Source organism: Oncorhynchus nerka, linkage group LG13, assembly GCF_034236695.1.
Source record: "Oncorhynchus nerka isolate Pitt River linkage group LG13, Oner_Uvic_2.0, whole genome shotgun sequence".
Lineage (NCBI taxonomy): Eukaryota > Metazoa > Chordata > Actinopteri > Salmoniformes > Salmonidae > Oncorhynchus > Oncorhynchus nerka.
The window spans coordinates 49,569,518-49,587,418 of NC_088408.1; the positions used below are offsets into that span (position 1 = coordinate 49,569,518).

Sequence of the window (17,901 nt, forward strand, 5' to 3'; positions counted from 1 at the left end):
GATGGGTCTCTACAGCACTTTTGTAATTCTTTTGGTTCCGAATATCTCTCTGTTGTATCACAACCATTGTGGCAAAAGTGTACAACTTAATGTGTACGGGCCTAGGTGTTTTTGAAACAAGTAGCATGGGACAGCCTGACTGCATGATGTTCAGGATAGGACTAAAAGAGCTGTGAGAAAGATGGTTCTCAGACTATATTATTTTTCTAACTCAATTTAAAGGGCAATAAAACACACTTTCCTATTGTGGTTCTATTTATATGAAACTCAACTTGCATCCCAAATGGTACCATATTCCCAATATAGTGCACTACTTTTGACCAGAGCCTAATCACCAAATCTGCACACATCTCTGCTTCATGCCTCGTTGATGCAGTTGAGTTAAGTTCCCTCACAAAAACACAATGTGCAAAGAAATACTTAGTCTGAAGAACGACTTTAACAAATTTAATAACCACTGTAGGTAAGCATCTGCTAACAGGACTGATTTCAAACCAGTTCTCGCATGACAGACAAGGTTTTGAAACACTAACGCACACTTCCTGACCCCCACCCCCATTTCCTGTTGCCAAGAAATATTCACATTGTGTCATCACATATGGAGCTGACACCTATATATCTAGATTCAGATACACACACCACACTTGGCACAAAATGTAAATATAAATACATATATTATTGAATTCATATATTACTTTTTCATGATGTAAACATACAAATAAAAAATATAAAGTATATAGTCAGACAGAAATAGCCCTAACCGGTCACCACATCATCTTTTACAAGTCCATTTCTTAAAACTGACCACTGCATATCTTTGAAAATAATACATAATATGAACTTATATGAACACTGACATTCTAAACAACACTCTGCCATCTCGTCTGGAAAATAATTCATTCACAGCGACATATACTGTAAAGTAGTAGTACAAAATGTCTAAATTTAAGCAAGGAAAATATAATTGGCTGTTACACAATATTGTTTCCAAATGTTCCTCAAAAATAATTTCAACTTTTAACATGGAGACAGTGAATCAATCAGTCATATTTTAAGTGAAAATGCAACAAGAATCTTGCCAGCGAACGAGGTAGCAATGTTGCGCAACCAGAAAATGGCCTTGTAGTCACTGGTGCAGCAGAAAGGCAGAAGTCATGAAAGATCTAGTTTTACTTGTAGAAGTATGTTATAGTTGTGTAAACAGGTGACTAATCTTACTGTTCTGGGTCCCTACTCACGCCCTTGGAGCTCAACATGTGTCCCTCCTCCAAGGACCTGACCTTGGAGGCACCAAACAGAAGAAACATTTATAAAACAGGGAGGTCCAATAACCTGTACTGGTCCAATAAGAAATTGTTATTTTCGTTTTCCATTGTGAAACATTTTGAAACGTTGCTGGCCCTAATGTATACCCCCCTGTCCATGCTCAGAGCTCAGATCTCGGTCAGTGTCAGCAGGACCTTTCCCCCCACCTCCTCCATGCGGATATGGAAAGCATCCTCGTTGGAGTAATGCTTGATGATGTTGTCGTCCATATGAACTAGGATCCTACAGACAAGAGAGTAGAAGTGATTTACTTATTTTCAAAGTGGAGTTTACTCTATTAACATGTTCTAGATTATTTACTTTCCACCTGTCCCAAATGGCACCCTATTCCCTATGTAGTGCACTACTTCTAACCAGAGCCTTATGGTCCTGGTCAAAAGTAGTGCACTATATAGGGAATAGGGTGCCATTTGGGACACACATTATTCCCTGTGACCTAGATCATGAGCGGTGACACCGGTCTTACCCTTTTTTGCACCTCTTGTAGACTTTCCCCATTTTTCCAAGCGGCAGCTCATATTTATCAGATACCTACAGATGTGATGAAAAACATGGGAAACCCCCTATGAGAACTGGGCGTGAACAGTCAGACAATACAATACATTCCACTGTCTGTGTGCCTTCTCTGACGAGTGACTGCTTCCTGACAGACACAAACAGGAAACAAACCTATCTGACTGTGACACTGTGGTTTGCATCCCAAATAGCACCGTATATACTATACAGTGCACTACTTTTGACCAGAACCCTTTGGACCCTGGTCAAAAGTAGTTCACTATAAAGGGAATAGCGTGTCATTTAGGACGCATCCAGGGTGGCACACTTCACACAAATAGCTATGTCTGCTTACTATGTATTTAAACCCACGGGGGAAAAAAAATCAAGGTCACTTATATGGCACACACTCAAAACATACAACACTTATCAGACAAAGTCAGACTCCAGCTATTTTTGAACCTTGCCGGTTGAGAAATGATATCCCTGGGATAAATACAGTCATGTCAAAGAAGATGTTCTGAGCTAAATAGATTCCTTTTAGACTCATCTACGAAAACCGAGGAGTTCTGAAAATACTTCTGCAAAAACAAAGGTTCTATGGAACCCAACAACATCTGCTCACAGCCTCCAGTAGTCCTGCCAGAGTGGGCGTCCTCAGCATTAGAGCATCAAACACCTCCTCTGTCTCCTTACGGACGTAGAGCAGCACTAGAGGAACACAGAGAGAGACGAAACCAAAAGTCAGATACCACACTAAAAGACTGCCTACCACACCAACCCCCTCAGTGTGAGGGAGAGGTACATTCAAATTCCATACCAACCCAGTCAGATACTACCACACCAACCCCCAGTGTGAGGGAGAGTTGCCATAAGCAAATGGAGGTAGGAATACACACAAAGTATGTTTTTCGACATGGGTGTGAGACAGTTTCAAACATTAAAATACTGTGTGGGTTTCTCTCCCAGTCAAGTCACTGAGGTAAGATCTTAGCAACTACTACAGCATTGCCCTAATATCCTGTTGGGTGATATTTCCATGGTTGTGGTGTGTATTCTGAAAAAACTTCCACTCTCACCCCCCATAAAGATAGTGAATTGGCACCCTATTCCCTATATAGTGCACTACTTTTGACCATAGCCCAGGATAGGGGGCCATTTTGGACACCCCTTTGTTACACTGAGAGCAGGCTGGACCATAATTGCACTTTGCTCCTTTCTTGCTGGTGTCTTGGGAATTGGCTATGAGCCTGGTCAGCAATAGACTAGTCTGACAGAGACCACACCAAACAGTAAACAGCCCTAATCATTCTCAGAACCTTTCCCCCGCCACACACGTGAGTGGGAAAAAACAGCAATCCCCTTTGGACTGACTACATGTCAGGAAAATGATCACGTTCCACTTGGAAAACCAGTTGAGTGTGTTTGTGTGTGTTGTGTTTTGTGCATTCAGAGGGGGGGGGGGGGCTTTGGAAGCCACGTGGCCTGTGTTTACATGAATTCAGTAAGCTGAACTAGGTGGGAGCAGCCTGAACAACAGCAGCCAGAGCAACAAACACAACTACAGTGGGCTGCACAGAAAGCATTTCTCCCTCTCTCTCACGCTATTTTTTAATTCTCTTTCCCTCACTCATTCTCTCTATTTGCTCCCGCGTTCTATAATTCTCTCTCTCTCTCCGGTTTATGCCTTCTCTTTACTGTCTCTAAACGGTCTCCTTTTCTGTCTGTATATGTCTCTACTGTTTGATGTACCCTTTTCTGGCACCTCCCTCCTGGCTCTCTTGTGAGTGGCAGAGTCAAATTCCTCATCATAGTGGAGCAGTCTCTTCTGCCCCAAGCTGCAGAAAAACAAACAATACATGTATGACTCGTGAGTATGGATGAGTACGGAAAATGCAGTTAATCACTTATTATGGGTATGCAGCAATTATATGCAGCAATTCCAATTATTATTATTATTAAAAAACAAACATTTATAGCATCTATACATGTTACCTGATATTACAAGTCTTGTCTAAAAGAAGAACTGTACTCACCCATCCTCACCGTCATCTGATATGCATGTCTGATAAAGAATAAAGAGCAAGATTAGATACCCGATATCCGTATCTATACTGAGAAAAAGCACCCAACTGTCATACTTGAATAAAAGTAAAAATACCTTTAATAGAAAATGACTCAAGTAAAAGTGAGTCACCCAGTAAAATACTACTTGAGTAAGTCTAGAAGTATTTGGTTTTAAATGTACTCAAATATCAAAAGTAAATGTAATTGCTAAAATGTACTTAAGTATGAAAAGTAAAAATATAAATAATTTACAATTCTTTATATTAAGCAAACCAAACAGCACCATTTTCTTGTTTTTCTTATTTCTGGATAGCCAATGGCACACTCCAACACTTAGACATACTTTACTAACAACTTTACTAACGTATTGCCTCCCAGCGTATTAACTCCCTGCGTATTGCCTCCCTGCGTATTGCCTCCCAAGCGTATTGCCTCCCAAGCGTATTGCCTCCCTGCGTATTGCCTCCCTGCGTATTGCCTCCCTGCGTATTGCCTCCCAGCGTATTGCCTCCCAGCGTATTGCCTCCCAGCGTATTGCCTCCCAGCGTATTGCCTCCCAGCGTATTGCCTCCCAAGCGTATTGCCTCCCAAGCGTATTGCCTCCCAGCGTATTGCCTCCCAGCGTATTGCCTCCCAGCGTATTGCCTCCCAGCGTATTGCCTCCCTGCGTATTGCCTCCCTGCGTATTGCCTCCCTGCGTATTGCCTCCCAGCGTATTGCCTCCCAGCGTATTGCCTCCCAGCGTATTGCCTCCCAGCGTATTGCCTCCCTGCGTATTGCCTCCCAGCGTATTCCCTCCCTGCGTATTGCCTCGATTCCAGGAATCCTCCAACTGGTATTTCTAAAAAGTCCAGGAACTTTGGGAAAGTTACTTGAATTTTGAAACCCTAAACATGGGTAATGTAAGATTATCAGCTTTAATACTTCAGATAGATTGTAGGTTCTAGTAATTTGGGGCGGCAGGGTAGCCTAGTGGTTACAGCGTTGGACCAGTAACCGGAAGGTTGCAAGTTCAAACCCCTGAGCTGACGAGGTACAAATCTGTCGTTCTGCCCCTGAACAGGCAGTTAACCCACTGTTCCCAGGCTGTCATTGAAAATAAGAATTTGTTCGTAACTGACTTGCCTGGTTAAATAAAGGTTAATAAAATAAAATAATAATTGTTTGCATGATTTTCCCTTTACTTATCCCCCCACCCTTGGAGTAAACTAACGGACGACCATACTTCTACTGCTACTTACAGTTATTTCGCTCACATCTAACGGTATCTGTAGTTAAATAATTATAAATATCTCCTCTTTCTTCAATTGCTGGATTTTTCACCCACACTGATCCTCCGATGTCCACAGATCAATCAATCTTTCCTAGTATAATGCCATTTAGCTATTTCCTTTAGCAATACATCCCTCCATTTTACTATGATGTCTAACGAGGATCCTGAACCTCCCTATTTATAACATTTCTACTTAGTATATTGCCCTAAAAATAAATGCTTTGATATTTCCCGTTGACTGATTCTGGTTTTCAGGTCCCCTAACGTTACAGTTTGCAGGTCCACCTGAACCCTGATATTATTACATAACAACCATTCCTGGACCTGACTCCAAAAGCGAGCCACCAATGGACAGTACAAGAACATATGTTTCCTTGTGGTAGAGTCTGTACAAGGCTGACTGTTCAATGCCCCATATATTGAGCATTCTTTTTGTAGCAAGTATTTTATATAATAGTTGAAACAAGCGGTTTTATATGTCATACCCTATGCCAAGGTATTGGGACATCAAAGACCTGTTCCCAACGGACATGAAATGTATACAGTATCGCTGTCAAACCTTTTGATTCTAAGCGGAACTGATACATTTTTTGATTTATACTAATCATTTTAAGCCATTTATGATTTTTAATGGGAGGCAGACAGACTAATTATTTACTTTCTTGTTTAAGTAATTGTCTCTTCCAATTTTGTGATAGAGTCGTGATGAGTTGGTTATAATTTGGTATTGAGCACAATCCTCGGTACACTGTTATTAGTTGCTTGTGTGACATCATTTTACCATTTTTGTTTACAATGTCCTTCATAAATATGATATCCTTTTAGTAAATCCCCTCCCCGCCCAAATGTGTTTTTCTTCTCTATCAGTATATTGGAGTTTAGCCATATTATTTGCTGTAATATCAGATTTGCCTTTTCTGGAGGATGAAATTGAAATTGTAGCCAACTCTGTATGACTTCATTTAAAAAGAGGATACTTTAAACAGGGATCCACTGTAAGGTTTTAAGATGCATAAAAGCCCACTCTTAAACACAGGATGGGCCTCTCTAAGTACCTTTCTAGAAAACCAATTTGGATTTAGATACAATTTCTGGACAATGGATACTTTAAGCGAGCGGTTTAATGCTTTAATATTTTAACTATACATGTAATGTAGGACTTACATGGTGGCGCTGGGTGCTGGGGAAGTAAACCTCAGGGATGAAGAGGACCGGCTGGGAGTTCATATCACTCATGGCTTTGAACGATGTTATGTCCACATGCTTCAGCTTCAGAGGGTCTTCCACACCTGCGATAGGACAGCAGGGGGAGGTAGAGAGGTTAACATGGGAGCAGGATGGGACGGTAGTCTCGCTCACCAAAATAAGGGGCCCTCCACCATCGGTTGTGAGAAGAGACCAATGGGACTGTTGCAAAGAACATGTGCGTTTCCTTTTCTTCCAGGTGTTTTTTATTTCGTTGAGGCAGGTCTACTATTGTATGTCAACTCTAGAAACTGAGTTTCTTTACCCTTGACATGCTGTTTCCCTGGCTTGCTTTTTAGGGGTTAGTTGAGGACAGGATTTTGTGAATCACACAAAGAAAAATGTATTCATTGTATAAGCACTATATATTAATCTCGGTTAACCCAGAACTAAAGTCTTGCGTAATTGGTCAGATGTTCGATTACGTTCTGGGTTCATGTTTTGAGAAGAGATAGAATGAGGATCGGAAACGGACTGAAGAGCTCCACCCTCTCTCTTTGCATTTTGCGGGCAAGTCTATGGGCCAAATGTCCCCAACCCATCCAAAGCACACCTGCGAAATTGTGATTTGTCCAAAGCACCGGAACTAAGAGCAGGGACACACAGCCGAGAGTAATTACACCTCTGAACAGTGTAGGCAGTCAATCTCTTTTGTGTTCACACAGAAAATACGTTTAAGTCATCAGCCACAAAGCCTTGTTAAAATAATCCAAACCAAAAGGTGGCAGTAGCCTTGTTTGGCAATGCATGTCCGCGTGTGTTGCTTAGTTTATGGTGTAGATGCCAATGCTAGCTAGCTGAGCTAATGTTGCTATTTTGTAGAAAGCCCTTGATGATACTAGCCAGATGGCCACAGCTAGATAACTATCTAGAAAGATGACAAAGAAACAATTTAATCCACTTTCCATAATCCCATACTGCCAGCTCATAGCTAGCTGGCTAAACATTTCGGCAGTGAGATTGTCGATGTGGTTCATTCTTAATGCTGCTCGTTATCTCACATGTATCGTGACAGATCTACGGTACCATTGATGTTTACGGTGTCTGTAATCGAGAGATTAAATTATATATATATACACACACTACATGACCAAAAGTATGTGGAAACCTGCTCGTCGAACATCTCATTCCAAAATCATGGGCATTAATATGGATTTGGTCCTATAACAGCCTCTACTCTTCTAGGAAGACATTCCACTAGATGTTGGAACATTGCTGCAGGGACTTGCTTCCATTCAGCAACAAGAGCATTAGTGAGGTTGGGCACTGATGTTGGGCGATTACACCTAACTCGCTGTCGGCATTCCAATTCATCCCAAAGGTGCTCGATGGGGTTGAGGTCAGGGCGCTGTGCGGGCCAGTCAAGTTCTTCCACACTGATCTTGACAAACCATTTCTGTATGGAACTTGCTTTGTACACTGGGCATTGTCATGCTGAAACAGGAAAGGGCTTTCCCCAAACAAAGTTGGAAGCTCAGAATCGTCTAGAATGTCCTTATATGCTGTAGCGTTAAGATTCCCTTCACTGGAACTAAGGGGTCTAGCCCGAACCATGAAAAACAGCCCCAGACCATTATTCCTCCTCCACCAAACTTTACATTTGGCACTATGCATCCGAGCAGGTAGAGCTGGGTGGTATACCGTATTTTACGATATACCGGTATTGATGCATGGACCGGTTTGGTTTTTACTTTACCTTCTATAACGGCATTTGAATGTTTGTTAAATGTGATATGCTGTCTGTAATGTCCATATATATAGTTTATTTGCTACTTGAGTCATCCATCTCCACTCTCTATGTCCATGCCACTTTCCACACAGACCTAGCCCCGCCCCCTGTCACTCAAGAGACATATATGATCAATGCAGCACATGAAACAATATGAGGGGTTGGCCGGTAGGGATATCCTTGTCTCATCGCGCACCAGCGACTCCTGTGGCGGGCCGGGCGCAGTGCGCGCTTACCAAGGTTGCCAGGTGCACGGTGTTTCCTCCGACACACTGGTGCGGCTGGCTTCCGGGTTGGATGCGCGCTGTGTTAAGAAGCCGTGCGGCTTGGTTGGGCTGTGTATCGGAGGACGCATGACTTTCAACCTTCGTCTCTCCCGAGCCCGTACGAGAGTTGTAGCGTTGAGACAAGATAGTAGCTACTAAAAACAATTGGATACCATGAAATTGGGGAGAAAACGCGGTAAAATTTAAAAAAATATATATATATATAAATCCACTAGCTTGTTAGCCGCTAATGCTAATCGCAAGCTAGCTGATAAATGTACTGCGTCCGAGCAGTGATGGTACATCTGCATATTTTTTGTGCAACATTAAATGAAGCCAAAGATTATAGGGTCCCCTAGGAAACACTGGTCAACACTTTGGTTCCTACCCTGTCACAATAACTCCTCCCTGGCATTTTCATTTGTCGTCATGTAAAACTGTAAAGTCCTTACTAAAATATTCCAACTTTAGAATTTGAATAATAATTACATTTCCATGAATCCAACAGCTCACCCAAGTGTTTTGCTCTAAATCACAAGTCAAATCGCAATTGCAACATTTGGTTAAAAATAAGGCCTAGATTGTTTGCCCATATTGTGCAACCCTACGTGGCAGTGTGGAAATGATCTCAAATGAGTACAGGAAATGCAGAAATATATGGAAATGCAGAAAATTTGTTTGAGTGTAAGTTGAATTGAACAGATTCATCCATCGAACTGCCAAATGGTGAAGTGTGATTCATCACTCCAGAGAACGTGTTTCCACTGCTCCAGAGTCCAAATGCGGCGAGCTTTACACCACTCCAGCCGACGCTTGGCATTGCGCATGGTGATCTTAGGCTTGTGTGTGGCTGCTTGGTCATGGAAACTACTCCCTTCACAGAACAAGTCCTCAACGGGCAGCTTCATTAAATAGTACCCGCAAAACACCAGCCTCAACGTCAACAGTAAAGAGGCGACTCGGGGATGCTGGCCTTCTAGGCATTCCTCTGTCCAGTGTCCTTTTGCCCATCTTAATCTTTTATTTTTATTGGCCAGTCTGAGATATGGCTTTTTCTTTGTAACTCTGCATAGAAGGCCAGCATCCCGGAGTCGCCTCTTCACTGTTGATGTTGAGACTGGTGTTTTGCGGTACAATTTCATGAAGCTGCCAGTTGAGGACTTGTAAGGTGTCTGTTTCTCAAACTAGACACTCTAATGTACTTGTCTTCTTGCTCAGTTGTGCACCGGGGCCTTCCACTCCTCTTTCTATTCTGGTTAGAGCCAGTTTGCGCTGTTCTGTGAAGGGAGTAGTACACAGCGTTGTACGAAATCTTCAGTTTCTTGGCAATTTCTCGCACTGAATAGACTGACGAGTTTCAGAAGAATGTTCTTTGTTTCTGGCCATTTTGAGCCTGTAATCGAACCACCAAATGCTGACGCTCCAGATACTCAACTAGTCTAAAGAAGGGCAGTTTTATTGCTTCTTTAATCAGAACAACAGTTTTCAGCTGTGGTAACATAATTGCGAAAGGGTTTTCTAATGATCAATTAGCCCTTTAAAATGATAAACTTGGATTAGCTAACACCAAATGTGCTTTTCTTTCAAAAACAAGAACATTTCTAAGTGGCCCCAAACCTTTGAACGGTAGTATATATGTATGGGTGTGTGTGTGACTTAAAGACTGACTGGTTGATTGTATCAGGTGTACTGTACTCACAGGCTGCAGTTGTCTCCTGTCCCCTTCCCTTCCTTTGAGTCTGCTTCCTCTCCTCGTCTCGGATCTTCCTCTCGGCACCTTTGTCACAGAACACCTTGATCTGGCAGTAGGCTCTGTGCACTAGCTTGTCACCATGGCCACCACAGCTGTAGGTGTCAATCTGGAGGTTGAGAGGAAGGCCCCGCACTCCCTTTTGAGGGGAGAAGTCTGTACTCAGACAGTTCACTGACACAAACACCTGATGGGGCAAAGATCAAGGTACATAAGGATTCAAATTCTTAAACACTTTATTGTTCATCCAATTTACATTGGACAGAAAAGTCTATGGCATGAGGCTCACATACAACATTAAATAAACACACCAATAATGACATGACATACACTGTTAGAGTAGGAGTAGACAGAATGTTTTACATGTAAATGAACAGTTCTGATGCACATGTATGGGTTTATTTCCATTGAGTATGACATTTCTTTCATGCTGGTAGAAAACCAAGGTAGAAAATTGTAGTCTCTAGAAACTGTAGTCCTGGGTTGTTTCAAAGTGTTGTGTATGATTGATTTACTTGTGTATGTCTCCCTCAGCTGGAGATTGTTTGTAACTACTTTATTTTTCTGACAAAGACATACATTTTGCTTCAAATTCTGGTGTAGAGTGAAGTTGCCTCTAGACTAGAGTCTCTAGAGTCTAGACGCTGATCTTGCATTTTTTACACTATTGGTTCAGGTTAAGATTGGGGGAGGGCAAGTTGATCCTGGATCTGTACCCAGGGGAAACTTCACCCCGGAGCCCAAAATATTGGCCTCTTTTACCCGTGGCTCGTCCTTAGTGTCCCATGTGAAAGAGATGGCATTGTAGGCAATCTCCTCAATACTGGCAATCGTATTGAAGCTCTCTTTGTAGTCAGCTGGGATGAACAAACAGGGAAGAGATACAACAAGATGGTTTACACACAAACAATAATGTTTAGTGACTGTTTCGGTTGTGTGTGTGTGTAAAGCAGCATCGATCTTGTTTGGAACAATCGATTGACTGCATTTGACCTAACACAACAGCATGCAGACGTATAATGAATTTAACAGCGAGGAAGAGGGACTGCGCTGCTTGAGTGACAGAGGGTGTGGCTTGATGTGTGCAGAAAGCGGCCACAAGAGCAGAAAAAATACTGCGATTTTGATGTGAATTCAATTAATTGTGCAGCCCTAGTGTGAGTGAGAGTGTGTGCGTGCATGCGGTTGTGTGTGCGTATGATTGCAGTGTGTGTATGAATGCGTGTGTGTAACCCCTTACCAATATCAATGCAGCGCTGCTTGGCTGTGTGCTGTCTGCTGTGCCAGTATCTCCAGTGTTTGAGCTGGTCATCTGTGAACTTTTCCTCTCCAAACACCAGCATCACCACACTCTGAAATATTCCATCAGTAAGTCATTCCCAAAACATTGCCCAAACCTAGAGACACACTAGATACTTGTAGAATAGAAATAGATGAGAGATTAAAGAGAAGGGAGAGAAAGACACAGAGAGGGAGGGAGGAGAGACAGAAAGAGCAATAAGAATAGAAACAGAAGAGATACAATAGAGAAGCTCATACTCGGAATGCTCCATTGAGGTGGGGTAGGACCGTGGGGCCCCCTAGCTCTCTTAGGGTGATGGGGTAGAACTGGCCCTTGTTCAGGTAACTCATCTGGCCACTGCCGCTCTTGGGCCGGATAGACTGGGGAGCCTCCAGCATGTACTCAAAGTGTTGACTGAGAGAGAGAATATTCTTTGTCATCATACATCCTTGATGTATGATGTTCAGTTAATTTATTCTGCCTTTAACATGAATGTGTAAAAGGAATGTGTCTCTCAGTCTCTATCCCATGTTTGACTGAGTATGTTACCTTGCTGTCAAGCTGTAGTAAGGGTATCCACCGGGAGGGATGGAGGTCATACGTTGCTGGAGCTCCTCCGAGAGAGGGAAGACCTGTGGGTCACAACAAAACATTCCAGGGGAACATTAGCACCATAGACATAGGATATGACTCAAATGGTATCCTATTCACTTGGCTTTATAGTGCACTATAGGGAATATGGTGCCATTTGGGTGGCACCCATAATAATCTGTATAGGTGACCATTACATATTATACTACAAGTGAATAGGCTGTTTCTCACAAGCATGCTACTTTTACAGAGCGTGAGACACTCTCATTCATTTCAATGGGGTGGCAGGTAGCCGGGTGGTTAGAGCGTTGGGCCAGTAACCGAAAGATTGGTGGATCGAATCCCCGAGCTGATAAGGTAAAAATCTGTCATTCTGCCCCTGAACAAGGCAGTTAACCCACTGTTCCTAGGCCGTCATTGTAAATAAGAATGTGTTCTTAACTGACTTGCCTAGCTAAATAAAGGTTCAATTAAAAATGTTTTTTTTTTTAAAGAAACCTGGGTGTAAGCAGTACAGCTCCACAAGAGGATTGTGCTGCTCAGTGTAAAATGATGCCCTGGTTCAATCTGGTTCTAGAGTAACAGTTAGAGGACCTACCTCATTGGAGCTGTCCTTGTAGGGCTCTGTGTAGGTGGAATCGGGGGTGAGGCTCTTGGCTCTGGGGCTGTACTGGCTGTGGTTGAGCTGGTGACTGAAGGCCATTCCGTCGGACTGAGAACTGTGGGGACCAGGGGGGAGGCCCACTGGGAAGGAGTGCAGGGCCAGGGTCCGCCCTGTGCTGATGGAGTAGGAGGGAGGGGTGGAGAGGCAGACTATGGGTTCTTTGGCTGGGTAGAGAGCCCGGATCTTGTCCCCCCGGCTGGGTTGGCTGCTGCCCTTGGCCGCAGTGTTGCGAGGGACGGCCCTCAGGGGAGAGTCTTGGAGTGGCATCATGACATTTCTGAGGAAATGATCAGAGTAAATGTCATCTCAGAGCGCAACTTTCTTTACTTCAACACACTTTGTCTCGATTTACAGTAAATGTAAGTATTCCAAGTCATAACTGGATAACAACATCATAACTAAGGATATTCATTACATTTTGTTTGGATCAGTATCGCCCAGGAGCACTTCTGTTTTGGGCTGTCCAGCCGTTCTCCTATCTCGTGGCACCTAGAAAAGTAATACAATACATATTATACATTTATGGTGGTGGAGGTACTTATAGAATCGTTATGGTATAGTAGGTATATAGTAGTAGTAATATAAACTCAGCAAAAAAAGATGCATCCTCGAACTGTAATTTGCATTTATTTTCAGCAAACTTAACATGCGTAAATATTTGTATGAACATAAGATTCAACAACTGAGACATAAACTGAACAAGTTCCACAGACATGTGACTAACAGAAATTGAATAATGTGTCCCTGAACAAAAGGTGGGTCAGGATGAGTGTGCAGGAAGGGTACCACATGAGGGAGTCTTCCCTGTAACGCACAGCGTTGAGATTGCCTGCAATAACAACAAGCTCAGTCCGATGATGCTGTGCCACACCGCCCCAGACCATGACAGACCCTCCACCTCCAAATCGATCCCGCTCCAGAGTACAGGCCTCGGCGTAACGCTAATTTCAATTGGAGATGGGTTCATAAATTGGATCTAGCTTTTATAGAGGAACCCCTGTGAGAGAATACTCACTAACCAATCATTGTTGCCCTGATTGAACCTTTACAGAGGGACAAGGCAGGGTTGTGCGCTGTCGCCTATGCTCTTCGCCCTAATTATTGAACCTCTCGCTCAGGCGATCAGATCTCATGCAGCAATACACGACTATAATACTAAAGATACTCTAAATAAGATTTCCCTATACGCAGATGACATTCTCCTCTATGTAACAGCACCCCAAGCTAGTATTCCAGCTATTCTTGATGTGATTCATTTGTTTGGTACCTTCTCGGGATACAGAATAAATTGGAACAAGAGCAAACTAATGCCCATACGGTTGCAAAACACCTCTTGGCTAGAACATCTTCCAGTTAAGTTATCTTCAGAAACATTGACCTACCTAAGAATTGTAGTTACCAAACAATACTCCTCACTATTTAAAGAGAATTTCCCCTCTCTGATGCAAAAACTCAAGGCAAACATACAATTTTGGAGAACTCTCCCAATTTCTCTGCTCGGAAGAATTAATGCCATTAAAATGGTCTTCCTCCCACAACTGCTCTACCTATACCAGAACATCCCAGTTCTCAATCCCATACCTAAATCCTTTCATAAACAACTGGACTCAATAATCAATCCTTTCATCTGGGATTATAAAACACACAGGATAGGTTAAAAACAAAACTCTGCAAATCCAAGATGGAAGGAGGATTGTCTCTCCCAAATTTTATATTTGACTATTGGGCCGCTAACCTCCGCACTGTTACATTTTTGCTGGCTTAGTATGGAGCGTGAGGAGTGTCATCCCTTCTCTATTGGCGCTGTGATTTTGTCGCCTGTCAATCTGGAGATGTCACTTTATTGTAAACAATCCTATTATACATAGCACAGTCCGAATCTGGAAGCAAATTAAAGTCCACTTTGAGCTTAGACCAATATCATTCATGCTCCCTGTCGCCAGGAATCCCTCCTTTGCCCCTTCTAACCTTGATAACACCTTTGAGCGATGGGGAGAGTTGGGGATAAGTACCATAGGGGATTTATATATAGAAGGGACCTTTGCTTCCTTTGAGTTGCTGAGGGAAATTTATAATCTTCCCAGAAGTAACTTTTTCAGATACCCACAAATTAGAGACTATGTTAGAAAACACCTCCCAACATTTGGGAATGCTAAACCTTCCATGTTTGACGGATGCATAAAAATATGCCCCCACCTCAGACAAACTGATATCTTGTCTATATGACCCTTTTCAATCTGTTAGCACAACTTCTACAGATGCCATTAAGGCAAAATGGGAGGAAGAACTAGGGACTGACATTTCGGTGGCAGACTGGAAAGAGACCTTGGAGAATATCCACACATGCTCCATTCACTCCATACATCGTCTCATACAGTTCAAGGTATTACACAGATTACACTATTCCAAACTAAACTGCATAGGATATTTCCTGATTCATCCCCTATGTGTGATAAATGTCAGGCTGCGCAGGGTACACTACTCCACTGCTTTGCCCTATGCTCTAGCTTTTATGGTTATTGGGGTGGAATTTTTAGGATCCTCTCTGAAGTTCTGGAGACTTCAATAGACCGAGACCCGCTTCTGATAATCCTGGGAGTGTCTGATTCCCTAAACGGATTAACCAACCCCCCCCAAAACAACTAATCTCTTACAGTCTCACTTCGGCAAAAAAAAAAAATATTGTTGTTTTGGAAAAGGAGGGAAGCGCCCTCTACCAAATTATGCCTCAGTGAATTGGCAAACACTGTACACTTAGAAAGAATTAGATATATTCTGAACAATAAATGTTCAACATTTGATCAAATCTGGCAGCCTTTCCTCTCTTACTTGGACCAGTCAGCGCAGTGAATTTGTACACTTTAACGCAATCTCAATTGTACTATTTTAATCTACCTTTGGGCAGCATGTGCTGTCGTGTTTTGTATTATTTGTTTTGTACCCAGAACTCTTGTTGTTCCTGTCTGCTCTTTTATGTTTAGATAAGAATTGTATACTTGTCTTTTATACCTATACACCATTCTTGTGTGAGTTAAAAAAAAAATATATATATTTCAACAAGTAACGCTCATTTATTTGACGATAAATGTGAATCCGACCATCACCCCTGGTGAGACAAAACCATGACTTGTCAGTGAAGAGCACTTTTTGCCAGTTCTGTCTGGTCCAGCGACGGTGGGTTTGTGCCCATAGGCGACGTTGTTGCCGGTGATGTCTGGTGAAGACCTGCCTTACATCAGAGCTACATGCCCTCAGTCCAGCCTCTCTCAGCCTATGGGCAGTCTGAGCACTGATGGAGGGATTGTGCGTTCCTGGTGTAACTCGGGCAGTTGTTGCCATTCTGTACCTGTCCCGCAGGCGTGATGTTCGGATGTACCGATCCTGTGCAGGTGTTGTTACACATGGTCTGCCACTGCGAGGATGATCAGCTGTCCGTCCTGTCTCCCTGTAGCTCTGTCTTAGGCGTCTCACAGTATGGACATTGCAATTTATTGCCCTGACCACATCTACAGTCCTCATGCCTCCTTGCAGCATGCTTAAAGCACATTCACGCAGATGAGCAGGGAGCCTGGGCATCTTTCTTTTGATGTTTTTCAGAGTCAGCAGAAAGACCTCTTTTAGTGTCCTAAGTTTTCATAACTGTGACCTTAATTGCCTACCGACCGTAAGCTGTTAGTGTCTTAACAACCGTTCCACGGGTGCATGTTCATTAATTGTTTATTGAACAAGCATGGGAAAGTGTTTAAACACTTTACAATGAAGATCTGTGAAGTTATTTGGAATTTGACAAATTATCTTTAAAAGACAGGGTCCTGAAAAAGGGACGTTTCTTTTTTTGCTGAGTTTAGTAGGTACCTTGTAGTAGTCGTAGAGGAGGCCCAGAGCGTTGGCACTGTCCTCATCTCCATTGATGCTCATCATGGCCTTGGAGGCGGCTGTCAGGGGGTTCTCCAGGAAGGCTCTCCATGCCTCGTCATCCTCCGTGAATGCTTGCCGCTGACCACCGCTGTACGATGGCTCATTCTGGAGCACCAGAACACCCCTCTTTCTGCACAGTGAGTGGGACAGTCCAACATTTAGTTCAGAATCCCCCTTTCTACAGTGGGACAGTCCCAACTTTTAGTTTCGAACCCCCATTTTTCTGCAGTGGGACAGGTCAACATTTAGTTCAGAATCTCCCTAATTATGCCCAATAATAGCCACAACTTCTTCAATGTTACATATTACACGGACAGAAGCAGTCCCATAGAGTGAGCAGCAGGTTTGTAAGTGCTACCTTCAAGCAGTAGCACTCTTGACAGATCTATTATCCTGCTCTACCAGCAAGACAGGTATTCAATTCGTTGTCTGTGTCATGGCAATCAGACTAATCACTTATGTCTATTAGTAGTAAATGAATGTAATCGCTTTGTTTAAATAGAAGATGTCGGGTCCAGAAATAGGACGAGTGTGTCAGTATTTGAGTACATTGTCTTAAGTTCAATGCACAATCAAGTGTATTACACAACTGTCATTAATGTAATAGATTTCTTTCGAAAGTTTTCCAAATTCTAAAAATATTAAGTGAAACCCATTTCAAAATATTTACAGGATCAGCATTAAACAATCTTAAATACATCTGGAAAAATACTACAAATATTACAATTGTGACCCAGTAACAATAGTTTACCTAGGCTACCTGGAGTTAGGCTATGGATGTTCATCAACCGAATTGCGATAAACATTTTATAATTCCCGTAAACAGACGTATTCTGCTCAGATTCATACACCCAACACAACTGGACCGTGTAGGCCCACTTACTTGCCAAGCTCCTGTGTCATTTCGCTCTGCCGGACTGGACTTTCGAGTTGGAACGGTAAATCCGATCCGTTCACTATTTAAAAAACACGAGATGCTGGTAGGTAAACGTATGTCAACAGTGTCCTCCAGAACTAGTTAATTCGGCTTTTCTCGATCTGTGAGCTGGAGCTGAAGTTTCACCTGCGTTATAGGCCACGCTATTGGCTTCCTGTGACAATGGGCGGGTTTCAGGTAAAACGTACTAGGAAATAGATTGTGGAGGTTCACAAAAACCGATACATACCAGTTTCGTAGAGAGAAGTGCCCGAGACTTGCAACAAAGTATTCCAAAACCACACTAATGGCAGGTAACACCTATTACATGTCCATCACATTAAAAACGGAACAGTTTGTACTTAGCCTAAAATGTCAG

The 17,901-nt window shown here is 42.7% G+C and overlaps 1 protein-coding gene across 1 annotated transcript; it reads right to left on the reverse strand.

The window, feature by feature from the left end:
• Positions 1-431: 431 nt before the first annotated feature.
• Positions 432-17,789, reverse strand: LOC115139640 (grainyhead-like protein 1 homolog). The gene is made up of 15 exons (XM_029677249.2): positions 17,490-17,789; positions 16,544-16,736; positions 13,104-13,177; positions 12,623-12,965; positions 11,983-12,065; positions 11,691-11,847; positions 11,392-11,503; positions 10,914-11,008; positions 10,101-10,338; positions 6,326-6,450; positions 3,858-3,886; positions 3,574-3,659; positions 2,447-2,532; positions 1,793-1,857; positions 432-1,548 (listed from the first exon to the last, which is right to left on the reverse strand). The coding sequence occupies exons 1-15, from the start codon at positions 17,507-17,509 to the stop codon at positions 1,434-1,436; spliced, it is 1,821 nt and encodes a 606-aa protein (XP_029533109.2). The 5' UTR covers positions 17,510-17,789; the 3' UTR covers positions 432-1,433.
• Between the last annotated feature and the right edge of the window lie 112 nt (positions 17,790-17,901).